Genomic DNA, 27660 nt, shown 5'->3' on the forward strand with positions numbered 1-27660 from the left:
TCCTCCCTGAGCCCAACACTCTTCAACATCTACATGGCCCCGCTTGCAGCCATCGTCAGAGGCCATGGAATGAACATCGTGTCATACGTCGATGACACACACAACTAATCATATCCCTCACTGAAGACCAGGATAAAGCCAAGAAGAACTTTCACACCGGAATGAAAGCAGTCACCGCCTGGATGGGGGGAGAGCTGCCTCAAGCTCAACTCATAAGACAGAGCTAATCTTCGGAAGCACCACTTCAGCCTGGGATGACTCCTAGTGGCCCACATCACTCAGCATCCCACTTACTCCGACTGACCACGCTTGCAACCTGGGAATCATCCTTGACTCCTCCGTAACAATGACCCGACAGGTAAATGCAGTCACCTCTTTCTACTGGCACACCCTCAGCCAACTCCGCAAAATCTTAAAGTGGATCCAGGACTACTGCCGCAAGATAGACACCCACGCCCTAGTCACAAGCAAGCTAGACTACGGCAACGTACTCTACCCCAGCACCACGACAAAGAATATCAGGAAACTACAACTCATCCAGAACGCCGCCGCCAGACTCGTCCTGAACCTCCCCCGCCAGGAACACATCTCCCAACACCCGAGACTCGTCCATTGGCTCCCAGTGGAGAAGCAAATCAACTTCAAACTACTCACCCACGCCTACAAGGCCCTCCACAACATCCGACCGGCCTACCTGAATCATTGCATCCGATTCCATAACCCCGCCAGTGGCTACCCAGAAGGCACTAGCCACCACTCCACGCATCCAGAAAACCACCGCTGGAGGAAGATCTTTCACCTACCTCACAGCCAAGAACTGGAACAACCTACCCACACACCTTAGACAAAGCTCATCACTCACCATCTTTAGGAAGAACCTCAAGACATGCCTCTTCGAATGAGGCCCAGACCCTCCACCAGCGCCTTGAGACCCTCACGGGTGAGTAGTTGCACTTTATAAAAACTGAGGCACTAGGGACCCCAAGAGGTAAGTACCCGGGTGCCCCCAGAAACCAGGACCGAAGTACCTGGTTTGCGACCCCCAAAACTAACAGCGAGAACTTGGAAAAGAACTGTGCAAGACCTAGACAAGACTGGAAGAAACCAAAAGTGGATCCTGACAGAAGAGGACCTGCAAAGGAAGGGACCAAGTCCAGTTCGAGTTGAAAGTCCAGCTGTGGCAGGAGCCACTACCCACCCTTCTGTGGATGCAGGACCGGATCGACAGTAGATGAAGGCCAGCAGTGCAGCACAAGAGAAGAAGAGGTGGCCCAGGAGTGATGCAAGTGATGTCTCATGTCGGCAGTTGGTCAGTGGTGCTGGAAAACCACCAACAAGCCTTGGCAAATGCAAGAGTCGGAGACGGTTTTGCAAGGCTGAAGAGGAACAGCAAGGTGCAGGGGAATCGACCCAAGGAGTGGAGGCCAAGGTGACCCTCAGCAGCTGGGAGAGTCAAGAAGAGAAGGCAGCACCCACAGGCGGCCCACAGGCAGCAGGCACAGGAGATGCAGTGAGGCCTACTCAGCACACTTGAAGAGCAGTCCCACACTGCTGGAGCAGCAGGCAGGAGACTGCTTCGCAGGTGTGTGGGGAGGGGATGGGGGGGGAGGAGACAGGGTAGTGCTGGGGGTACACGAACCCTGAATATCCCTTGGAGGAGAAAAGAAGCCTTGGTAGCTGCAAGAGTCGCAGTGCACAGGGGTACTGTCCTGCGAGGAGAGGCAAGGGCTTACCTTCTCCCAAGTTGGACAGCTGGTACAGAGGACCAAGGGGACCACTCCAGACCACCACCTGTGATGCAGGAGCCACGCAGTTCCAGATGAGAAAGGATCAACACAGGCCAGTTGTTGCAGTTGGTGCCTGCGAATGCAGGGGAGTGACTTTCACTCCAAGGGAGATTCCTTTTTACTTTTTGTGCAGGATGAAGACTCCTCGCCCTTGGAGGATGCACAGCCAGGGAAATATGTTGCAGTTGCTGGAAGGAACTGGAGAAACAATGTTGCAAAGCAGAGTTGTAGATTGTCAATTTCTGGAGGGTCCGGTTGCAGTCCTGGTGGGCAGAAGATGACTGCAGAGGAGTCCTGCTGGAATCTTGCAAATCGAATCAGAGGACCCACCTGAGGGGGGGGGGGGAAGACCCTAAATAGCCCAGGAAGGGTGATTGGTAACCTAGCAGGGTGACCACCTAACAGGAGGGGGCTGTGAGGTAATCTGCCTGACCTGGCCACTCAGATACTCCCAGGGACCCCTGCCCACCTTGGATTCATGTTTGTAGGATCAAGTGGCGACCTGGAGGAGCTCTGGGAACCACCCCTGGGGAGGTGATGGACAAGTGAGTGGTCACTCCCCTTTCCATTGTCTGGTTTCACAGCAGAGCAGGGGTCCTTGGTCTGGTGCAAAATGTAAGTGTATAAAAGTAACATCTCCCTGGAGTTCTAGACTTTCTGGGCTCACGGTTGCATACATGAGCTTTTGTGGCTATGTTTACAATCTTCAATTATATTTTTAATTACCTTCGGGACTTCCAGTAGTTTTTCCAGCAGTGGTCCACAGGCTTGCCTATCCACCTTATCAACCACAGCCTGATACTGCAGATTTTCCCTTACAGCGCCCTCTACCAGGGCCATCCTATAATCGATAGTCTTTATTGAGGCTGTAAATTGTTTGGCAGGCTCAAGTTGATTATCAGGTTTAAGGGACTGGGCCATGATCATTGTTGAAATTGAGTCCAAAGTTGTACATTTAACTTTCATAATGCTAATTGGTTCATGTAATGAGAAATCTCTATTTTCCCAAGCTTGCCCGTTTTTCTTGTTAATTCTTTGGTCTGCTAAGGTCTTGTCATTCTTGCCCTTAAGGCCTTTTATTAGATAGCCATCCAAGAAATGTAGGTCTTCCGATGTGTTTAATGGGGATCTATGTTGCCAATTACAGAGTTATCAAGTGAGGCGAGCTCTAGACTAAATGAGCTTATTTTGTGTCTACGTAGTGTTGAATTGTTTTTTTTCCTACTTGGCTTCCAAGATAGGACTGCGGTGCTGAAAGCTTATGCGTCTGCTTTCTCGATGGTTGTTCTGTTTCAGGCCCCTTTATATTCTGATGTAGTATTGGCTCTGCTTGGGCGCATTCTGTGGGGGTTGTTTGTGAGGAGTTCCCAAGGTTTGGTAATCCTATTTAGGCTCGGGAATAATTCCTATGTAATTCATGACTTGTTCTTTGCTCCCCTAAGGAATGACCCTACTCTGGTAGCTTGTTTAGTTCTGCTTCACCGCCCTTTGGGGAGTCGTTCATTGGTCGGGATGATTGCAGCGAAGATAGATGAATATCCGGCTGCTAAGTCTGATTGCTCTAGCTCAACTCCCCTCACATTGGCGTCGCCTCACCCCCCCGTGACTGTACTATGGAGTCACTAGCCCTGGAGCTTCGCATCTGCAGCCAGTCAGTGCTTGACTTAAGATAGTAGTTGGTTATGGTGTTTGCTTTTGATTTGGCTCTCCTGGTCCCCAGCTAGTCCCAGGTGCGTCGGTATGTTCTGTTTCCTACTTTGAGGACTTGTGGGCCCCCCTCAGTTTCTCCTACATTCGATGTTGCATGCCCAGTATCGTGGGTCAAGCTCGGGCCGTCCCCCCCCACTGGGTCACTTGTCCTCCGTATCGTCAGGGACAGCGCAAACTGGCAGTGAAGGTTGCAAATCAGGCACCCCACCAGTCTTCTCTACTGATTCACTTTCATCGAGGTGGCTTCTGGGTTGAGTCCCCCCAGCTGCGGCCTCTACTTGCCATGCGAGTTTCCCTTGGGTTGGTTGTGAGGTTCCGGGATTCTGATCTAGCCCATGATCTTGCGGATGGTCGAGCTTCTGCTTTGAACGTTGGAGTTTCATTGGGTAGGCTAGTCCTTCATTGGCTTCCTTAGCCCTCTGTTTTTCCCCTTGTTCCGAACATCCAGGTGACTGACTTCACCTTCGTTCCTTGCTAGATCTTGGAGAAGGACTTTTTTGTTGTTGGGCTCTTGCCATCTAACAGTTTTAGCAGTTCTGTTTTTACGGAAATATACGAGGTATAACTATCCCTCTGGTGTCGTTAGCATCTGCTCCACTCCCCTCCTTATCGGTCTCCTTTCTGTCTCCCCTTAGCAGCCACTCGTTCCGCAGCTCAATTGTCTATAGTTAATCAATCAAATCAAGCAATTTATCAAGTTGCTTACTTGCGTCTACTGGGGTCTGGCATCTCCACTCCTCTCCTCCTCACATCGCTCAATATATGCCTTGTGTCACACGAGGCTAGTGGGCCATGCAGGCCAGACGGCAGCCGGGCAACCAGACCACCAGGAAGCAGCAACAGCTGGAACGTTGGGGGGGTGGTGGGGGTTTGGGGGGTGAGAGGAGAAGCAAAAGGCGACCGGGCCCCTCGTCTCAAGCCAACAGCAGGGACAGCAAGGACCAGCACAGGGGCACAGGATCAGCTCACCACACCACCAACACTGCCGGTGGAAAGGCAGCACACTCCACGGCAGGATCCGTGCCGCACTGCCCCTGTGATCCACGACCCGCCACCACTCGCCTCTGGGAGCTGGAGAGCAACGAGCCACCCCGCACCAGCGTCGGCACAGTCCGACCGCCAGCAAAGCATGCTTTCGATCTGTTGCTCCTGAAGCAGATTGTCTTGGGACTGAGACAGATGCGTTCACAATTTAGGAAAGTTAGTAGAGCTGTCCTCGAATTTGCACAATCCATTTCCAATGAGTACAACGACTTGCAGAAAATAGAAGCCCAGAACTGCCAACAGGTTCTCAGCTCAGAGTATTTCCTCAATGCTGCTAGTAAACTACATCCTCAATGCCGCTTGTAAACTCAATTTGCAGTTTAAAGATCACAGGATTCCATATATCATCTTTCCAGATATGTTAGCCCAAAGTCTCAAACGTGATCAGAAATTAAAAGATCCCATATAGATGCAATTTACCATTTAGGTTTTCCCTTTACCTACTGTAAGGAAATGGCTCCCTGTTGCAGTTACCCCCCACTTTTTGCCTGATACTGACTTGACTGAGAAGTGTGCTGGGACCCTGCTAACCAGGCCCCAGCACCAGTGTTCTTTCACCTAAAATGTACCATTGATTCCACAATTGGCACACCCTGGCATCCAGATAAGTCCCTTGTAACTGGTACCTCTGGTACCAAGGGCCCTGATGCCAGGGAAGGTCTCTAAGAGCTGCAGCATGTATTATGCCACCCTAGAGACCCCTCACTCAGCACAGACACACTGCTTACAAGCCTGTGTGGGCTAGTGAGAACAAAATGAGTAAGTCGACATGGCACTCCCCTCAGGGTGCCATGCCAGCCTCTCACTGCCTATGCAGTATAGGTAAGACACCCCTCTAGCAGGCCTTACAGCCCCAAGGCAGGGTGCACTATACCATAGGTGAGGGTACCAGTGCATGAGCACTGTACCCCTACAGTGTCTAAGCAAAACCTTAAGTAAGTAAGTGCAGGGTAGCCATAAGAGTATATGATCTGGGAGTCTGTTTTACACGAACTCCACAGCACCATAATGGCTACACTGAAAACTGGGAAGTTTGGTATCAAACTTCTCAGCACAATAAATGCACACTGATGCCAGTGTACATTTTATTGTAAAATACACCACAGAGGTGCCCCCTGAAACCTAACCGACTATCTGTGTAGGCTGACTGGTTCCAGCAGCCTGCCACACTAGAGACATGTTGCTGGCCTCATGGGGAGAGTGCCTTTGTCACTCTGAGGCCAGTAACAAAGCCTGCACTGGGTGGAGATGCTAACACCTCCCCCAGGCAGGAGCTGTAACATCTGGCGGTGAGCCTCAAAGGCTCACCCCTTTGTCACAGCACCGCAGGACACTCCAGCTAGTGTAGTTGCCCGCCCCCTCCGGCCCCGGCCCCCACTTTTGGCGGCAAGGCCGGAGAAAATAATGAGAACAACAAGGAGGAGTCACTGGCCAGTCAGGACAGCCCCTAAGGTGTCCTGAGCTGAGGTGACTAACTTTTAGAAATCCTCCATCTTGCAGATGGAGGATTCCCCCAATAGGATTAGGGATGTGACCCCCTCCCCTTGGGAGGAGGCACAAAGAGGGTGTACTCACCCTCAGGGCTAGTAGCCATTGGCTACTAACCCCCCAGACCTAAACACGCCCTTAAATTTAGTATTTAAGGGCTACCCTGAACCCTAGAAAATTAGATTCCTGCAACAACAAGAAGAAGGACTGCCTAGCTGAAAACCCCTGCAGAGGAAGACCAGAAGACAACAACTGCCTTGGCTCCAGAAACTCACCGGTCTGTCTCCTGCCTTCCAAAGAACTCTGCTCCAGCGACGCCTTCCAAAGGGACCAGCGACCTCTGAATCCTCTGAGGACTGCCCTGCTTCGACGACAAGAAACTCCTGAGGACAGCGGACCTGCTCCAAAAAGATTGCAACTTTATCCAAAGGAGCAGCTTTAAAGAACCCTGCAATCTCCCCGCAAGAAGCGCGAGACTTGCAACACTGCACCCGGCGACCCCGACTCGGCTGGTGGAGAACCAACACCTCAGGGAGGACCCCCGGACTACTCTACGACTGTGAGTACCAAAACCTGTCCCCCCTGAGCCCCCACAGCGCCGCCTGCAGAGGGAATCCCGAGGCTTCCCCTGACCGCGACTCTCTGAAACCTAAGTCCCCGACGCCTGGAAAAGACCCTGCACCCGCAGCCCCCAGGACCTGAAGGACCGGACTTTCACTGCAGAAGTGACCCCCAGGAGTCCCTCTCCCTTGCCCAAGTGGAGGTTTCCCCGAGGAAGCCCCCCCTTGCCTGCCTGCAGCGCTGAAGAGATCCCTTGATCTCTCATTGACTTCCATTGCGAACCCGACGCTTGTTCTAACACTGCACCCGGCCGCCCCCGCGCCGCTGAGGGTGAAATTTCTGTGTGGGCTTGTGTCCCCCCCCCGGTGCCCTACAAAACCCCCCTGGTCTGCCCTCCGAAGACGCGGGTACTTACCTGCTGGCAGACTGGAACCGGGGCACCCCCTTCTCTCCATTGAAGCCTATGCGTTTTGGGCACCACTTTGAACTCTGCACCTGACCGGCCCTGAGCTGCTGGTGTGGTAACTTTGGGGTTGCTCTGAACCCCCAACGGTGGGCTACCTTGGACCAAGAACTGAACCCTGTAAGTGTCTTACTTACCTGGTAAAACTAACAAAAACTTACCTCCCCCAGGAACTGTGAAAATTGCACTAAGTGTCCACTTTTGAAATAGCTATTTGTGAATAACTTGAAAAGTATACATGCAATTGAAATGATTCAAAGTTCCTAATGTACTTACCTGCAATACCTTTCAAACAAGATATTACATGTAAAATTTGAACCTGTGGTTCTTAAAATAAACTAAGAAAATATATTTTTCTATAACAAAACCTATTGGCTGGATTTGTCTGAGTGTGTGTACCTCATTTATTGTCTATGTGTATGTACAACAAATGCTTAACACTACTCCTTGGATAAGCCTACTGCTCGACCACACTACCACAAAATAGAGCATTAGTATTATCTCTTTTTACCACTATTTTACCTCGAAGGGGAACCCTTGGACTCTGTGCATGCTATTCCTTACTTTGAAATAGCACATACAGAGCCAACTTCCTACACCTACAATAATAGTCACAACAGAAGGGAAGGGAAGGGAAACCGCTCAAGTCTTGAATCTAAAAGCAGCATTTATTGCTGAAACCCCAAGTATGTAACATCAAAGACGAAGGGAAAAACATTAGGAGAGAATACTGCATTCTCAGACAGCCCTGCAACCAGTGTGTAAAAGAAAAAACAAGCATTTGCAATGCTACGGGTTTCGCATTTGCGAGTTAGAGCTATTGGCATTGTAAATGCATAATTGGACTTTTCTTGCAACATAAATTGGCCAACCCTTCCTTACAATTTGGTCCTTTCCTGCCACATAATTCCAGTGGCCCTGCATATAAATATTATGTTATGAGGATTTATAGAGTGCATGGCTACCCAAAGGCCTCCCAGATCTTAAACCTTGTTTAGAAGTGACTCAAACCAGTTGGAACTGGCTCTGACTATGAAGTAGATTACTGCCTGACCTCCTGATTTTCCTGCTGTGATGACAGAAGTGGTGTCCCTATGTGTTTTTGTCCCCTCGTAGTCTTGGCAAGCCTCAACCTCCAACAAGATCTAGTCCTGTATTTGCTGTGTGCCCTAAAAGGAAGCATTCAACAACTTATTCACAAAGGCCTTAAAAAAGCATTTGGGGAGAGAGGGGCAAAGTTTAAGTTTGTGATGCATCTTTTGGAAACAAGTTGTATGCCTGGATTATGCTTGTTGCCTATATTCAAGAAACATGAGTCAGTTACTAACATAGAAGAGAGGATAACTAAGATGAAATACTGAGAAACAGACTACAGATGCTGCTGCTGCATCCAATTAAGCTATGGAAGGAAAGAAACAGGATTGATGTATGTGGTGCCTTATATGGCAGACCAGCCGTTTCCAGTGGGGCAAGGAAACCCTGTGGTCAAGCAGCATCACAGGACGCAGGAGACTGAACAGCAAGGAAAATAAAATCGAAATCCAGCCCGATAACTCCGGTCAACGGGTTAGATCACAAAAGTAAATAAGAAACTGGATTGTGTGCAGCATTTATGGTCTCAATACAGAGAATCCAAGAACACAAAGTAACCTATCTCCCGTTTCTTAGAAGATCCAGCACAAGTAGTCGTGGGGAGTGATTTTAATACACAGAATTTTGGGAAGATCTTCCACCAAAAATACCTCAAAAAGCAATTAGGTTTTTAAAAAACATTATCTATCAGTTGGTGCTAGGTAACCGTGGTTGGGGGGATGAGATGTGCTGGTTTATCTAGGGATTATACTTTTCACTGAACAAAATATGGTTACTACTCATACCCGTGTGTCTGACGCTAATTTCTGAAATCTGGTGTTTTGGGCGGATGGTTTAAGGGATTTGGGGTGGAGGTAGAAGGGCACAGCTGGGTCAAGTCTGCTGGAGCATGGTTATCAGGAAAAATAAACTGGTCTGAAATAAGTCCTTGAAGGTCGATAACAAGGAAGACCAAACCAGACTGTCACAGTGACCAACAGTGTTCAAACTAGTGATAGTACTGATGTGCTAGCTCAGTGATCTTGATGAATGTAGTCAAAAATGAGGTAAAAGTGCTAAACTGTTGGCATGCAGCACTATACAACCGTACACCTAAAGACCCTTTTACACACAATAGTAAGTTAAAAAAAAAAAAAATACAGTCCAACAGATCAAAGGTTAAATATTAAATGTTTATTTCAGGGCTCAAATTCACAATCATTTCAAAACATAAAAAAAACGAATAGAGACCATCTAGGCCTCAACTTTATCCGGTGACATCAAACTAGAGAAATGTGTGTTATCTAAAGGTTATATATATACATATCTTCCCATTTATAAAGATAGATATACATATATGCAAATGACAAACGATACTGGAATATTGTACCTTTCAGTAACATTCCATCAAGCTCACAGTAGCTCACTTCCAACCCACACCTTAAACAAAAGAAAAAATTAAAAAAAAAAAAAACCAAAACAAATGCACCACAAGAAAAAAAAAAAAAAAAAAAAAAGAGGAAAAAATTAAACACGAATGTGCACACTATCACTTTTTTGATCAGCTAAACCTTGGCATTTTTTTTTTCTCCATTTTTTAATGCTACAAATTACTTACGACTTAGGGTCCGGCGCCCTTAGGGTGCCCCAGCTCACAAATACATTAAACACCTCGATGTGAGATTCGTAGGTTTTACTTCCTCACAGAATCTAAACAAACTTTTGTGTTAACTATTTTTTAGATATTTTGTTTCCTAAAAGAGGGTGTTATGTCTTTCCTTTAAAAAAAAATCTTAATACAGTGATGAAGGATTAAAGAATGCAACAATTCAGGGTCAATCTATGGAGGTTCTTTCTCAATCCGTAAGAGGTCCATAAAAAGGAGCAATCGAGATCCATACAACAGGAGACAGCAGAAGACAAGTTTTTTTGGTTCCCCCCATATATATATTTGTTTTGTTGGCTGCCGCTAGATTATCGCTACTCCTTTTGGCCTGAGTCATCAGGGTAGTAAGGGGGAAGTGAGGATGAAAAAGGGCCCATCCAAGTAGGTCACGATTCCTCATTCCCAGAATCATCGTCATCATAACAGTCGGCATCTTCTGCCTCTTCATCTTCATCATCAATATCATCATCATATAAATCGTCGTAAAGCAAGTCTGAACTGTTGTCATGCGAAGGCACTTTAGTTTTGATGCAATATTCCGCTAGCGTAGTTGGGACCTTGACACCATCCTTCTCTGCTTCAGCTTTTGTAGCCAAAACTTGTTTTCTGCAAATTAAAAGAAGAGGAGTTTGTTAATGATGTGGCTTCAGAAAAAAGGAAGGTGGCCTTTTAAGTTCAATGATGCAGAGTTAGATATTTAAGGCCCAAGCAACAAAGACAAAAGAAAAGATCATTTTAAGTTAGGGAAATGATAAACAGAAAGAGGTAGTTACTAATAAACACAAGAATGGTGTAGGAACAATATAGGATCTGAAGTTACACCGTCAAAAGTAGAAGAGTTGCATCAGTCCAGAGATGAACTACCAAAACCCCTTGTATTTTCTCACTGTAAACCCAGGATAGGAGATAAATCCTTTGTGAGAAAGATGGCACAAACTAAATACAAGCTTTCCAGAAGTGTAACAATGAAGCTACCACACTAACGGTAAATAGCAGTCTTTTCCTGCCCTGCTTTTCATTGGTTCCATTTATTCTACCTCAGGACTATGTACTATTCTACCTTTCTGGTAACACTAGTTGAGCCAGGCCCCTAGATTTGCATTAAACAATCACTTCAGTCCCCAAGCCAAACCCCTGCAAAAGTGACTAAAACCTGGTCAGGTTTGTCAAGTCTGCTCATTTTCTAGCAACAAACTAGTCCCTGAATGAGTATCCCAAAAACTTGAAGAAATGCAGGAGCAGCATTTCAACAACCACTGTGCAACCACATAGTGTGAAAATGAAGACACCAACTACATTACCATCTTCAACACTAACCCTTACAATTACCAGATTCAATACTAACCCTTACAATTTGCCTGACCCTTCCCACTGTGTTACATTAATCTGATAACGACTGAAATATTAAAGTTCTTCTCACGTTCTTCTTATGGCATCTCTTCATTTCCCAGCCTTAAAAAGGCAGTTGGGGAAAGTGAGTGTGATTAAATGAAAATCAGGAAGAGCTGGTCTCAGATTTACAGTAATGCTCGGGTATAGGGGTTATATCTAGGGGAAAAAGGTAGCTCTAATGTGAATAAGAGGCTTAACAAGAGAAAACGTTCAGTATAACTTGCTTCAATAACCCAGAGACACTGGTCACCATACCGCACCACATTCTCTACTAGTAGCAGCCAAATTCACTATATATCATGGGTACCAACCTAGGGAAACCAAGTAACTTGAGTCCCATTCTACACCCTATAAAAACTTTCACTTGGTTTTCTAGGCAGTGGGTGGAAAAGACAAATGCATCAAAAAGAGAAAGAACCACCAACTGTCTAACCCTCATGAAAGGTCCAGCCCTTTTAAAACATTTCTACCCATTTTACAGTGATAGGTCAGGTTTCCCTGCTGGAAAAGGGCATTTATAGTTCGTAGTTCTAACAGTCCCAACATGCATATGAACACCTGCATACCAATGAATTATAAATAGAGAAACAAATGCACACCCAAAATTATCGTTCCACCAACTCTGTAAATCTGAAGCCAAAAAGGGGAGGTTCAATGGTGAAATGGATACAAATAAGTTACAGGAGAAGAAAGAAAAGTGTGAAAATGAAATGATAAAAAGCAAAGACGACAGACTGTGACATTAACACCAGACAGACAAAAGATGTAGGATCAGCCCCCTGTAATAAGCTCACGATCAGCAGAAACGTGAGCTGAATATTTAAGGCTATCGCCTGCCATGGCAGGAGACACAACCATCTAGAATAAGGTCAGATACGACAGAAGGTCAGAAACAAAAAACAGGAGATGTTGCTAAGAAGCAGAAGTTTTGGGGGCGGGGTGAAGCTGGGAGTGAGCAGGAAGTGAGGCACCACTGTTCCTCTATAGCCTGGAATGTTCTCACAAATGCTCTCCTTCTAGTAAAATAATCAGCCGGGGCTGCAACGTCTGGCAACTGTGGAAGACAGTGTCAGAAGCAGCCAGGAGCTTAACCCACAGGGAACCTTGCAAACAGCCTAGGTTCCTAGCAAGCGCACTTGTGGTGACCACAGCCATCATCTTGCTTTGTCACATAGGAGATGGAACCAGTCCCTCTTGCAGTTGTTTGGCCTGCTCAAACCGAAGTCCCCAGTTTAGAGCCAGTGACAGTGCACTCAGGCCCCTGAGGGAGCCAGCAGTGACAGGGACCCAGGAATGGATCTAGTGGGCCCTGATCCGACCCACCTACCCACGCTTCACCCTTAATGGACTATGCATAGCAGCATTTTTCCCACTCATCACATAGCCTGGCAGGATGCCCTGCCACAAGCCTACTGGGGCAGATTTAAACGTGAAGCACCCCCTGAAGCAGAAGCATATTTTCCACTGTAGGAGATTGTGGTACACTGTCCCTCGCCCCCTTCCCCCCCCAACCTCACCCCCCCATCCCAAACCTCCCCACCCAACCCAACCACTCCCCCCCCAACCCCCGGCACCTAAGGCAATGACGTCCGGCTGGTGGGATCTTGTGTCCTCTGGATCCTCTCTGCCTTCTGTCCAACGTGGGAGACTGTAAGCTATTGCCTCTGCCACTGGGACAGACCCCCTGTGCACCACGACTGTTGGACCAAGAAATGCTTGTTGACTCCTGCTCCGAGGGATCTTCAGGCTCCAAGTAGCCCCGGGCACTTGCACTCTACCGCTGCAAGGACAGTCTCTCCTCTGGCACTCCAGTGACATAGGACTCCTCTTCAGATGTCCTGACTGGGACTCACTGCGACTTACTGTGTCTGCTGCCAGTGGGGGCTCCGACTGCCTCTCCTGGCTCGCCTGTCTTCTGAGGGTCAGCCCAGACTCCCTTCTAAGGGTCAAGTCCCTAGGACTTTGCTGGTCCTCCACAGCTCCTGGGACCAGCAAAAAGGTCCAACAGCCCCCCCCCCCCCCCTTCACATTCCATTTTCATATCTTGTGTTTATATCTCCAGTGGGAGGTATACCAACAGTAGTCTAGTTTGGTGTGCCTATAATAAAGTACCTTTATTTGTGCAACACTGTGTGGTTTTCTTTCATTCGTGTGATAAGTTACTGTGCGACTACTGCAAGAGCTTCAAATGTCTTCTAGATAAGTCCAGGCTGCTCACCACAGCTACCCTAGAGAGCCCTGGTTGTCTAGACACTAACAGTCTAACAGTAACTAATAGGGTTTTTTGCTTGGACCCAGTATAAGGTGTAACACCATAGTTGTCCACCACACACTGGGCCAGCTTCCTACATAGCATTTGGACAAAAAAATATTACATGGATTAATTAGCCTGTTACGATTGCCACTTGGGTCACACATCCTCTAGACATATGCTTAACATGCAACATTCATGCCCCACAAGGATGGGCCAAAGACCCAGTTGTAAGGGAAACTTTTTTTTTTTTTTAAAGGCAGCAGAGGCCAATTTGCAAATCACTGGCGGACTAGGAAAAGGGCCTGCCCTGCACCCAGAATTACCACGGTTAGTCTTGTACAGAGGGTGAGCAGATGGTGGCCATGCTTAAAGGAGAGGGTGCACATTGTGTGCCCCTCCAGGCCAGAGCCTTATTGGGGATAATCCTTATTATACAAAGTCTTCCAGGACACAAGCATGTTCCTCATGTATGCTGAGAGGAGGCTCAAGAAAGCTTCAACATATCAGGATGAATGGAGGGAGTCGTTGCATGAACTGGGTGAATGCTGCATGCTCTGCAGAGCCATGCGGGGCTCTCAACATCCCATAGATCACAATGGTGTCAGACATGGTTCAAAAGAAGCAACAATGGTTCTACTGCATACTATTCAGGAAGGCTACATCACAGCATTTCAACAGGTTTGGTAGGACCTCTCCATGTCTTTTGCTATCTGCCTACCTCTCTGTATACCAGCTCGATCACTGTTGTCCTGAATTTTGACTAGGGTCCTCAAATTTTGACATACATCTTAGAATTGTACCATAATATATAAACAGACACTAACTCCATCCCAGTCACAACTCAACTTGGGCACTGCCATAAACAAGGGCTACAGTGATGTGTGCATGGAAGACTAAGTCCACATAAATTCTAGAATTTCTAACACTTTTGCTAATACTCCACACACACAAAAAAAAAAAAAGAAAAGTAGTTACAGAAGAATGACAGTTAAATGAAGTCAACCACCCCTTAGAAGCTGCACAAAGGTGATAAAGTGGATGCTAGCAAGTGCACCTTGAAAATAGAATGGAGGTGGAGGAGTGGAGAGAGGGAGACAAACCCAAGGCTCGAGAAAACAAGGGACTTAAACAAAAAGGAACATAAGAATGGAATGCTGAACAAGTGTTCGACTGCCCTGGTTTTAGATGCCATTTCTCAATATTATTATTTCCTGGCCAAGGAATCATCCTGCTATAACAGCCAGGATCAAACACCAATTTAACCCAAGGATCTTTGCAGAGGATAAGCACAATCACACTCCTATTTAGGGATGACTAAGATACCTCCAAAGATAAGACAGAATGTGGTTAGCCAATGTGAATGAATTGGATCCAATCCAAACAAGGCCACTTAAGTCTCCAGGGATTGTGGCAATAGTCACACAATAAACAGGTGAGTTAATCACATGCACCTTAATGCGTTTCACATACGCCGTTCACGGGGATTGGTTCACGAGCACTAAGTGTTAACTTTTTCTCTATTCGCTTGCACTTATCGTTGATTAATGTTGATGCTGCTATATATTATCTTGCTTACTGTTTTGATAACAAACATTCTACTTGGGGCTTCCCTTCTGAGTTTTTATTCCGTATATGTTGATCATGCCACGAACAGATGTACACTGGGTTAGTGACATTTTCCGTTCGATGGCATGTGTAGCTGCAGATACACATGCTGTGCATAGACTGGTAAGCAGTTATCTCCCCAAAAGTGGTGGTTTAGCCTGTAGGAGTTGAAGTTGTTTGAAATAATGTCCTTAATACTGCTTGTCCTACTGTGGCTTGCTGTGTTGTTAACATATCCACGCAGTAATGCTTGGTAAATGTATGAGAAGTAGACCATGTGGCTGCCTTACAGATTTCAGTCATTGGTATGTTTCCTAGAAAGGCCATGGTGGCACCTTTCTTTCTAGTTGAGTGTCCCTTTGGTGTAATAGGCAGTTCTCTTTTTGCTTTTATATAACAGGTTTGAATACATTTAACTATCCATCTGGCAATGCCTTGTTTGGATATTGGATTCCCCGTATGAGGTTTTTGGAAAGCAACAAACAATTGTTTTGCGAATTAGTTTGGTTCTATCAATGTAGTACATTAGTGCCCTTTTGATGTCTAATGTATGTAATGCTCTCTCAGCTACAGAATCTGGTTCTGGGAAGAACACTGGGAGTTCCACTGTTTGATTTAAGTGGAACGGTGATATGACTAAGTAAGAATTTAGGATTTGTGCGTAGAACTACTTTATGTTTGTGTATTTGTATAAAGGGTTCTTGTATGGTAAAGGCTTGTATTTCACTTACCCTTCTGAGAGATGTGATCGGTATTAGAAAGGCTACTTTCTAATGTTAAGTACTGTATCTCACATGAGTGCATGGGTTCAAATGGTAGACCCATGAGTCGTGTTAATACGATGTTGAGGTTCCACAAAGAAACTGGTGGTGTTCTTGGTGGGATAATCCTTTTCAGACCCTCCATAAAGGCTTTTATGACTGGGATTCTGAATAATGAAGTAGAATGCGTAATTTGCAGATAAGCCGAAATTGCTGTGAGATGTATTTTAATGGATGAAAAAGCTAACTTGGACTTTTGTAAGTGTAGTAGGTAGCTTACGATGTTTTTTGCAGATGCGTGTAATGGTTGGATTTGATTATTAGGGCAGTAATAAACAAACCTTTTCCACCTATTTGCGTAGCAATGTCTTGTGGTTGGTTTCCTAGCCTGTTTTATGACCTCCATACATTCTTGTGTAAGGTCTAGACCTCCGAATTCGAAGATTTCAGGAGCCAAATCGCTAGATTTAGTGATGCTGGATTCGGGAGTCTGATCTGTTGTTTGTGTTGAGTTAACAGATTTGGTCTGTTTGGCAGTTTGATATGAGGCACTACTGACCGGTCTAGTAGTGTTGCGTACCAAGGTTGTCGTGCCCAAGTTGGTGCTATCAGTATTAGTTTGAGTTTGTTTTGACTCAATTTGTTTACTAGATACGGAAGGAGTGGGAGAGGGGGAAAGCGTATGCAAATATTCCTGACCAACTCCTCCATAACGCATTGCCTTGAGAGGGAGGCTGTGGGTACCTGGATGCGAAGGTTTGGCATTTTGTGTTTTCTTTTGTTGCGAATAGGTCTATTTGCAGTGCTCCCCATCTTTGGAAGTAAGTTTGTAGTATCTGGGGATGAATTTCCCATTCGTGGATCTGTTGGTGATCCCGAGAGAGATTGTCGGCTAACTGGTTTTGATTTCCTGGTATGAATTGCGCGATTAGGCGAATGTGGTTGTGAATCGCCCAATGCCATATCTTTTGAGCTAAGAGACAATTGTGTCGTGTGTCCCTCCTTGTTTGTTCAGATAATACATGGTTGTCATATTGTCTGTTTTGACAAGAATGTGTTTGTGGGTTATTAGTGGTTGAAATGCTTTCAATGCTAGAAATACTGCTAGTTTTTCTAAGTGATTTATATGAAGTTGTTTCTGTTGAGTGTCCCATTGTCCCTGGATGCTGTGTTGGTTGAGGTGTGCTCGCCACCCTACCATGGAAGCATCTGTTGTGATTACGTATTGAGGCACTGAGTCTTGGAAAGGCCGCCATTGGTTTAAATTTAAATATTCCACCATAGTATTCCACCATTGAAGCGAGGTGTATGTTTGGCGGTCTATCAACACTAGATCTTGAAGTTGACCCTGTGCTTGTGACCATTGTGATGCTAGGCACTGTTGTAAGGGCCGCATGTGTAATCTTGCATTTGGGACAATGGCTATGCATGAGGACATCATGCCTAGTAGTTTCATCACTAATTTTACCTGGAACCTTTGGTTTGGGTGCATGGCCTGTGTTACGTTTTGGAATGCCTGTACCCTTTGTGGACTTTGAGTGGCAATTTTTTTTGTGTTGATTGTTGCTCCTAAGTACTGTTGTATTTGACACAGCTGTCGGTGTGATTTTTGGTAGTGGAGTGAAAACCCTAGCTTGTGAAGGGTTTCTATAACGTAGTGTGTTGCGAACACCGTTCTTGCGTATTGGTTTTGATTAACCAATCCTCCAGATATGGGAACACATGCATTTGCTGTCTTCTGATATGGGCTGCCACTACGGCAAGGCATTTTGTAAAGACTCTTGCCGCTGTTATCCCGAAGGGCAACACTTTGAACTGGTAATGTACCCCTTGGATTACAAACCTTAAGTATTTTCTGTGGGAAGGATGTATGGGTATACGGAAATACGCATCCTTGAGGTCTAATGTTGTCATGTAGTCTTGCTGTTTGAGCAAGGGGATTACATCTTGAAGTGTCACCATGTGAAAGTGATCTGATTTGATGTAAAGATTGTGTTCTGAGATCTAAGATGGGTCTTAGAGTTTTGTCTTTTTTGGGTATGAGAAAGTACAGGGAGTAAACACCAGTTCCTTTCTGATGATTGGGTACTAGTTCTATTGCATCTTTTTGCAACAACGCTTGGACCTCCAGCTGTAATAGATCCATATGTTTTGACATGTGTGTTTTGGGTGGCACATTTGGTGGAAATTTTAAGAATTCTATGCCATAACCATGTCGGATAATGGCTAGGACCCACTTGTCTGTTGTTATTTCCTCCCAGTTTTGGTAACACTCTGTTAGTCTCCCCCCCCCCCCCACCACTGGTGTCATGTGTTGGGGATTTGTGACACTGAAGTCACTGTTTAGTTTGATTGGTCTTGGGACTTTGCCCTAGTTTTAGGGAACTGTCCACCTCTGTATTGTCCCCTAAAACTTCCTCTCCGATACTGGCTCTGGTATGTGGGTCTGGTTTGTGAGGTTGAGGGTTCTGTGCTTTGTCCCCGAAACCCCCCTCTAAATGGTGTTTTCCGAAATGTGCCTCTGCCCTCTGGGGAGTAGAGCGCGCCCATGGCCATGGCTGTATCTGTGTCCTTTTTAAGTTTCGATAGCAGTGTCCACCTCCGGCCCAAACAACTGCTGTCCATTAAAAGGCTTATTAAGCACCGCCTTTTGAATTTCGGGCTTGAATCCTGAGGTGCGTAGCCATGCATGTCTCCGTATGGTGACCGCTGTATTTACAGTCCTTGCAGCTGTATCTGCTGCATCCATTGCTGACCGTTCTGGTTATTAGAGATACTTTGGCCCTCTTCCACCACCTGTTGTGCACGCTTTTGGAACTCTTTGGGTAGATGTTCTATGAAGTGTTGCATTTCGTCCCAATGAGCTCTATCATATCTCGATAGCAAGGCCTGTGAATTGGCGATGCACCATTGGTTGGCTGCTTGTGCCGCAACTCTTCTGTGCTGCGTCGAACTTGCGACTTTCCTTGTCGGGTGGTGGCGCATCTCCGGAAGTGTGTGAGTTCGCCCTTTTGCGAGCTGCACCTACTACCACTAAGTCCGGTGTCAATTGCTGCGTGATGTACACAGGGTCTGCTGGGGGAGGTTTGTACTTTTTCTCCACCCTAGGAGTGATGGCCCTGCCTTTCACAGGCTCTTGAAATACTTGCTTTGCATGTTTCAACATTCCTGGTAACATAGGAAGACTCTGGTACTGACTATGTGTGGACGACAGTATTAAACAAAAAGTCATCTTCAATTGGTTCTGCGTGCAGGGTGACATTGTGAAATGCGGCTGCTCTGGACACCACCTGTGTGTAAGCAGTACTGTCTTCAGGTGGTGAGGGTCTTGCTGGATAACTGTCGGGACTGTTGTCTGATACAGGCACATCATAAAGATCCCATGCATCAGGATCATCTTGGCTCATCCCTGTGTGCGTTGGAGATTGCATCATCGGTGGGGTAGCCATTGGTGATGGTTGTGGTGATGGTGGCGGAGTTACTTGTTTTGCCACCTTTGCCTGTGGTTGTTTGTCTTTTTCTTGGAAAGCAAGTTTCCTTTTCATTCGGATTGGAGGGAGAGTTCTGATTTTTCCTGTCTCCTTTTGAATGTGGAGCCTTCTCTGAGTGTAATCTGGCTCCCCTGCTTCTAGCTCCTGTCCTTGCATTTGTGAGGACAGGCCTTGTTCCTCAGTGTAGGAACTTTGTTTCGGCTCGGAAGCCGGATGTTTCGGTATCGAAACCTTTTCAACCGTCTTTTTCGGCTCCGAAGACACTTTTTTGGCTTTCGGTGTGCCGATATCTCGGTGCAGACTTATTTTGGTGCCAGTATCTCGATGTCGAGATTGCTCTGACCCGGTGTCTTGGGGCAGAGTCTGTTCTGTGCTGGTATCTCGACTGAGTCGGATGACTTCGACACATGCGTGCCCTTTTTCGGTGCCGATGGACGGTCACCTAATTTTCGGGTTAAGCCATGGCCTGTCTGCAGTGGCGTCCCCTGGGATTTGATGTATTTTCCGTGAGTCTTGGCCAGGGGTGTTTTACTCACGGTTTTCGGCATCTGTTGGGTTTCGGCCTCGTCCGAGTCACCAATGGAGAAGGTTTCTTCTTCCTCCAAGTCTTGGTGTCCTGACGGCGCAGACGCCATTTGAAGTCTTCTTGCTCTCTGGTCCCTTAGCTTTTTCCTTGACCAAAACGCTCGACAGGCCTTGCAGGTATCCTCTTTGTGTTCGGGAGACAAACACAAATTACAGACCAAATGCTGATCTGTGTAAGGATACTTGTTGTGGCATTCGGGGCAGAAGTAGAATGGGGTCCGTTCCATTAGCCTTGAAGACGCACGTGGTCGGGCCGACCAGGCCCCGCCGGGGAATAGAAACCCCGAAGGGCCACCGGAGCTCTTCAAAATTCGGTGTCGATCTGAGTTATCTAATCCGATACCTAACGCAAACAATACTGTCGAATTTGCCGAGATTTAACTAACTTTCCGAACCGAAACATGGAGCGAAGAGGAACACGTCCGAACCCGATGGCGGAAAGAAAACAATCTAAGATGGAGTCGACGCCCATGCGCAATGAAGCCGAAAGGGGAGGAGTCCCTCGATCTCGTGACTCGAAGAGACTTCATCGAAGAAAAACAACTTTTAACACTCCGAGCCCAACACTAGATGGCGGGATATGCACAGCATGTGTATCTGCAGCTACACATGCCATCGAACATACTATCTATCTATCTATCTATCTATATATATATATATATATATATATATACACATATACACATACATATATACACATATACACACACACTATATATATATATATATATATACACACACACATACATACACATATACACACACACACATACATACATATAAGAAATGATTGATGGGTGAAAGGACGGCTGCAGAGGGATACATACACTCCCACAATCATCATGGATGTCACCAGCTAGAACAGTTTGTAGTTCAGGTTATTTGTTATTTTCTACATGTATACCTAATGCAGTCCCCTTAGTCAGGATAGCAGATATGCTTATATAAATATTAACAGCATATGATTTTACCCCCTAATAACTTCAAACCCCTACTTGTCTCGCCATTTACTTTAACTGCTAGTAATTTTATTGTGGAGGTTGGGGGATATATGCCCTTATCATTTATTTCTTCAGATGTATAATGTTGGATGTTTTTTCAATTTACTAGAAAATGCAAATAAAGATATTGGGAAAAAAGTGGATGCAGAGGGATTGTCAGGCTGCAGCCATTGCAGTGATGTCTGTCTTGTAAAATGTGAAAAGCTAAACAAACCAGGGGTGCCAACTCGTTTCCAAGTTGTACATTTTAGCTACATCAAATATTTGACAGTATTTTTTTATGTACAAGCTTACACAATATTATTCTGAGAAGGCAGGGTACAGGACGTTTGTTTCTAGTTAGCTTTTTTGACACAATCAGTAACACTTCCTCCAAGGCTACATATGGAATGAGATGTTCTGGGGGCCATGTTGCCAGTTACAGCTCCTAATACCAAGACAAAGCACCACGTCAGAGCTGAGTTTTCTAACACAATGCAGTTTTATTACATGAGCAATTAATTGACCAGACGTGTTAGAGGTGTTACTTACTGCAGCTCACTCTATTTAAGATAATGTCAGTTTCAATGAATGCATTGAAAGCTCCGCACAAATCTTGTGTTTTTGCCGTGGCATGCAGAAGTTATATGAAAGCGTAAGATCGGTTTCAAAAGCTTTCCAGGGGAGTGAGAGGCATGTTTGAGGTTGTCACAAAATCACATTCTCCTTGTATGGAGAAGGGTTCAGGTGAGGCACTGCGAGCTAGCCAGGAACCGGGCCGACAGTTTGATGGTGTGGAAGGACTCAGTCCCTCACATTGTGAAGTTCTGCCATCCCAAACATGCAGTCCTGTTTCATAATAGGAACTACACCGGACCATGCCGGGATGTGTGTTTTAGGAACTCCTTAAAAGGCCACTTTTGGTGCATTGTGAGCCCTCAGCATCACTCACCTGTGGACATGTTTTACGGGATCACAGTATATGATTTTACTCCCTAATAACTTTAAACCCCTACTTGTCTCGCCATTTACTTTAACTGCTAGTAATTTTATTGTGGAGGTTGGGGGATATATGCCCATGTCATTTATTTCTTCAGATGTATACTGTCATACTATTGGATGTTTTTTCTATTTACTATAAACGCAAATAAAGATATTGGGAAGAAAAAAAAAAAAGAAAAAAACAGCCAAGCTTCAGAGGAAACTTCAGCGCATTCAGAACGCCTCAGCATGCCTCATCCTTAACCTCCCTCGCCACGGACACATCTCAGAGACCTTCACTGGCTCCCCATCAACAAAATGATCTTCAAACTCCTGATCCACGCTCACAAGTATCTCCACGCCGCCGGCCCTGCCTACCTCAACGAGCACCAGCACATCCACCGTACCACTACCGGCGGCAGATCCTTCTCCCACCTCGCCGCCAAAACCTGGAACTCCCTCCTGTGAGAAAGTAGCCTCTTTCTAGCCTTGTTACCCCCCCCCCCCGACTTTTGGCCTATTTGTGAGTAGGGGGCAACACGCCGGCGGCGTGGAGATACTTGTGAGCGTGGATCAGGAGTTTGAAGATCATTTTGTTGACGGGGAGCCAGTGATGGTCTCTGAGGTGGGCTGAGATGTGTCCGTGGCAAGAAAGTAGCCTCTTTCTAGCCTTGTTACCCTACCCCTTCCTCCACCCCCCCCCCCCCCACCCCACACACACACACTTTTGGCCTATTTGGTGTTTTCACTGTCTCACTGGGATCCTGCTGGCCAGGGCCCAGTGCTCATAGTGAAAACCCTATGTTTTCAGTATGTTTGTTATATGTCACTGGGACCCTGCTACCCAGGACCCCAGTGCTCATAAGTTTGTGGCCTATATGTATGTGTTCCCTGTGTGATGCCTAACTGTCTCACTGAGACTCTGCTAACCAGAACCTCAGTGGTTGTGCTCTCTCTGCTTTATAAATTGTCACTAACAGGCTAGTGACCAGGCTAGTGACCAATGTCACCAATTCACATTGGCATACTGGAACACCCTTATAATTCCCTGGTATATGGTACAGAGGTACCCAGGGTATTGGGTTTCCAGGAGATCCCTATGGGCTGCAGCATTTCTTTTGCCACCCATAGGGAGCTCTGACTTCTTACACAGGCCTGCCACTACAGCCTGAGTGAAATAACGTCCACGTTATTTCACAGCCATTTACCACTGCACTTAACTTATAAGTCACCTATATGTCTAACCTTCACCTGGTGAAGGTTGGGTGCTAAGTTACTTAGTGTGTGGGCACCCTGGCACTAGCCAAGGTGCCCCCACATCATTCAGGGCAAATTCCCCTGACTTTGTGAGTGCGGGGACACCATTACACGCGTGCACTGTACATAGGTCACTACCTATGTACAGCGTCACAATGGTAACTCCAATCATGGCCATGTAACATGTCGAAGATCATGGATTTGTCACCCCAATGCCAGAATGGCACTGGGGAGACAATTCCATGATCCCCTGAGTCTCAAGCACAGACCTGGGTACTGCCAAACTGCCTTTCCTGGGGTTTCACTGCAGCTGCTGCCAACCCCTCAGACAGGTTTCTGCCCCCCTGGGGTCCAGCCAGGCCTAGCCTAGGAAGGCAGAACAAAGGACTTCCTCAGAGAGAGGGTGTTACACCCTCTCCCTTTGGAAAAAGGTGTCCGGGCTGGGGAGGAGTAGCCTCCCCCAGCCTCTGGAAATGCTTTGATGGGCACAGATGGTGCCCATCTCTGCATACGCCAGTCTACACCGGTTCAGGGATCCCCCAGCCCTGCTCTGGCGCGAAACTGGACAAAGGAAAGGGGAGTGACCACTCCCCTGACCTGCACCTCCCAGGGGAGGTGCCCAGAGCTCCTCCAGTGTGCTCCAGACCTCTGCCATCTTGGAAACAGAGGTGATGCTGGCACACTGGACTGCTCTGAGTGGCCAGTGCCATCAGGTGACGTCAGAGACTCCTTCTGATAGGCTCTTACCTGTGTTACTAGCCTATCCTCCTTCCTAGGTAGCCAAACCTCCTTTTCTGGCTATTTAGGGTCTCTGCTTTGGGGAATTCTTTAGATAACTAATGCAAGTGCTCAGAGTTCCTCTGCATCTCTCTCTCTTCACCTTCTGCCAAAGGATCGACTGCTGACTGCTACTTTGTTGCGGTTTTGCAGGCGTCCTGAGCAAAGACGACTACTGCAACCTTGTATCACTGATCCTGCCGCCTTTGACTGTTTCCTGGCGGTGCATGCCCTGGGGGTCCCCTGCCTCCTTTCTGCACCAGGAGCTCTGAAGAAATCTCCCGTGGGACGACGGAATCCTCTCCCTGCAACCGCAGGCAACAAAAGACTGCATCACCGGTCCCCTGGGTCCCCTCAGCACGACGAGCATGGTCCCTGGAACTCAGCAACTCTGTCCAAGTGACTCCCACAGTCCAGTGACTCTTCAGTCCAAGTTTGGTGGAGGTAAGTCCTTGCTTCCCCACGCTAGACTGCATTGCTGGGTACTGCGTGATTTGCAGCTGCTCCGGCTCCTGTGCACTCCTCCAGGATTTCCTTTGTGCACAGCCAAGCCTGGTTCCCCGACACTCTAACCTGCAGTGCACAACCTTCTGAGTTGTCCTCCGGCATCGTGGGACTCCCTTTTGTGACTTCGCGTGGACTCCGGTTCACTCTTCTTCCAAGTGCCGGTTCCGGTATGTCTGCGGGTGCTGCCTGCTTCTGTGAGGGCTCCCTGACTTGCTGGGCGCCCCTCTGTCTCCTCATCCAAGTGGCGACATCCTGGTCCCTCCTGGGCCACAGCAGCATCCAAAAACCCGAACCGCGACCCTTGCAGCTAGCAAGGCTTGTTTGCGGTCTTTCTGCGTGGGAACACCTCTGCAAGCTTCTACACTACGTGGGACATCCATCCTCCAAAGGGGAAGTTTCTAGCCCTCATCGTTCTTGCAGAATCCACAGCTTCTACCATCCGGTGGCAGCTTCTTTGCACCCTCAGTTGGCATTTCCTGGGCATCTGCCCACTCTCAACATTGTCGCAACTCTTGGACTTGGTCCCCTTGTTCCACAGGTACTCTCGTCCGGAAATCCACTTTGGTTGCATTGCTGCACTTTACACCTACTTTTCAGGGTCTTGGGGTGGGCTATTCTTCTAACCTTCACTGTTTTCTTACAGTCCCAGCGACCCTCTACAAGCTCATATAGGTTTGGGGTCCATTTGTGGTTCGTATTCCACTTTGATTATATGGTTTGTGTTGACCCTATACCTATGTGCTCCTATTGCAATCTACTGTAACTTTACATTGCTTGCATTACTTCCTTTTGCTATTACTGCATATTTTTGGTATTGTGTACATGTATCTTGTGTATATTTGGCATCCTCATACTGAGGGTACCCACTGAGATACTTTTGGCATATTGTCATAAAAATAAAGTACCTTTATTTTCAGTATATCTGTGTATTGTGTTTTCTTATGATATTGTGCATATGACACCAGTTGTATAGTAGGAGCTTTGCATGTCTCCTAGTTCAGCCTAAGCTGCTTTGCTATAGCTACCTTCTATCAGCCTAAGCTGCTAGAAACACCTCTTCTACACTAATAAGGGATAACTGGACCTGGTACAGAGTGTAAGTACCCCCTTGGTACCCACTACAAGCCAGGCCAGCCTCCTACACCTCCCCCGTCAACCTATGTCTGGCCCAAGACCTCCCAACCTTCAGGAAGCGTCTCAAGACCTGGCTGTTCAAGCAGTAGCACCCACCTCAAAAACTCCCCCCTTCCCCCCCAAAGCACCTTGAGACCCTAGCAGGTGAGTAGTTCACTTAACAAATGTCTGATTGATTGATGCTGAGCAGGAGACAAGAGGCAGAAACTGGCACTCCCTAACCTGCATGTACCCTGCAATGAGGTTCAAGCTAGTTGCTGTCTAGCTGACAGAGTCCAGGTCTGCATTTTTGACTGGGCACCACCCAGGAGTTGCATCTATCCACAGGAGCACAGATATAGCACCAGTGAATTGCAAGAAAGCAATGGTGAGTAAAAGCACTCGAGCACTGATAAGATTCTTGGGATTTAACGTCAAACTGAGGCTAGCCCCAGATGTATTGGTGAGTAGTTATATACAAGTGGTCAGGAAACTGAACAGAGAACTACGCATGGGTGAAGAAGCTGGAGATTGGAGGATCCAATGAACATATGGAACAAATCCCTCAGAAGATCGGATGAAGAGCTAAAATACTAAAGGGTTAAAGAGATGAGGTGTAGAGCAGAGAGTGGGGCACAGCCAATGGTGGTTTGCAGAACTTTCAGAACTCTACTGAACAAAATTGTTAATATGTCCAACGTAGTCACCTAATTTGAACAATGATTGTCTTTTTTGTGACCTGCAGGAATTTGGGACTCTAATGAACTGGGAAGAGCTATTCAAAAGTACTGCTGTCTTGATGTCCGAGGCAGTGCATGAGAAACCGGAATAGAAACTGACAGATCAGGAGATAACTTAGCTACAAAGTATCATAGTTCCCCTTTAGATTCAACCTGACTTATGAGAGCAGCCTGTGTACAGCTGTACGATGGAGGTGTTCCAGCTGCTGACAGTTAGGAGTCTCAGAAGAATGTGTTCGAAAGAATGCACAAGGAGGGAACCAGAGAATCAAATGCAGCAACAGAAGACAGACTAGACAAATCCAAACACTTACATGGGGGCCCTGCATAGTCTCCAACCCAAAGAAGAAAAGACTTATCAATATGGCCAAACTGAAGAAAAAACAGTCACCAAAACATTTGCTGTGAAGTACATATGACTCGAAGACTTTGAAAGCAACACAGATGTATACTCCGAGTGCACATTAGCCACTCACCCCCCCCCCCCGTAGCTTTTGACAGCCCAGCCGTTCTTAGTTCAACCCCATCCTCTCATTGTAGCCCCATCCCCCACATTTTCTTTGGAGGTTTCCCAAATAACTCTGGGCTTTCTGAAGTGCGACTGTTTAACAAGACCACCTCCAAGCTCTAAAGCTTTAAAAGTACAAAAGGGTTTTTATTTTATTTATTATTTTTTTCTTTAAAAAAGGACCGCATTTTATTTTTTTATTTCCAAGCAATTAAACTTTGGTATCTCAGACAAACCTTTACTGACTTGAGGCATATATGTTTATGTGAAATCCTTAGTTTCGTTGTGTTAACACCTGCAGGTCTGAAATGTTGTGGGCTCTGAATTGCCCAGTTATGTGGTTTTCCTTCATAATGGGATCAGATTCATAAGATAAGGATGACTGTTGGAGAGAAAGAAGCAATGGATTAAAAGGCAAAAGGATGGTTAGTTAAATGAAGGATAGAATGAGAATGGATAAAAAGATGAAAGAACAGGTGGATGGATGAAACATCAGCTGAATGTATGGAAGATTAAAGAACTTTCTTCCATGGACGTCAGTCTTTCTCGCTCAGTCCCATTAAATGTGTGGTTCAAACTTTAGAGGAGGGGGCTAGGGGAAAATATGGAAGGGTGCTTCAATTTTGTACTTTCTTCTTTGCAGGTACGTGGATGTTTGGCCAGTGGACCTAATTTATTATCTATGAATGCATAACTTCTTTATAAAAATGAAGGGGTAAATACATCCAGAACAAGAGGACTGGTGTGAGACACTGTTACAAGTCCATATGATGGAGCAAGCAATACTTTTATTTATAGAAACAACAGTTACAGAAATTGGGTCACCGCTGGACTACTCTCCAGTAAGTCCTTGTACCACCAGGACTTTATTTTATTATAGATTATAACAAAACAATTTAGGGAAAAAAGGTGACTGAAT

The 27660-nt window shown here is 46.4% G+C and overlaps 1 protein-coding gene across 1 annotated transcript in view; it reads right to left on the reverse strand.

The window, feature by feature from the left end:
- Nucleotides 1-9298: 9298 nt before the first annotated feature.
- The window catches only part of UBE2R2 (ubiquitin conjugating enzyme E2 R2), a 78119-nt gene continuing 59757 nt past the window's right edge, over nt 9299-27660 (reverse strand). Inside the window, exon 5 of the mRNA XM_069217297.1 lies at nt 9299-10396. Coding sequence (XP_069073398.1) covers nt 10177-10396 — 220 coding nt within the window. The 3' untranslated portion in view covers nt 9299-10176. The remainder of the gene's footprint in view (nt 10397-27660) is intronic.

The sequence above is a fragment of the Pleurodeles waltl genome, chromosome 1_1 (assembly GCF_031143425.1).
Source record: "Pleurodeles waltl isolate 20211129_DDA chromosome 1_1, aPleWal1.hap1.20221129, whole genome shotgun sequence".
Classification (NCBI taxonomy): domain Eukaryota; kingdom Metazoa; phylum Chordata; class Amphibia; order Caudata; family Salamandridae; genus Pleurodeles; species Pleurodeles waltl.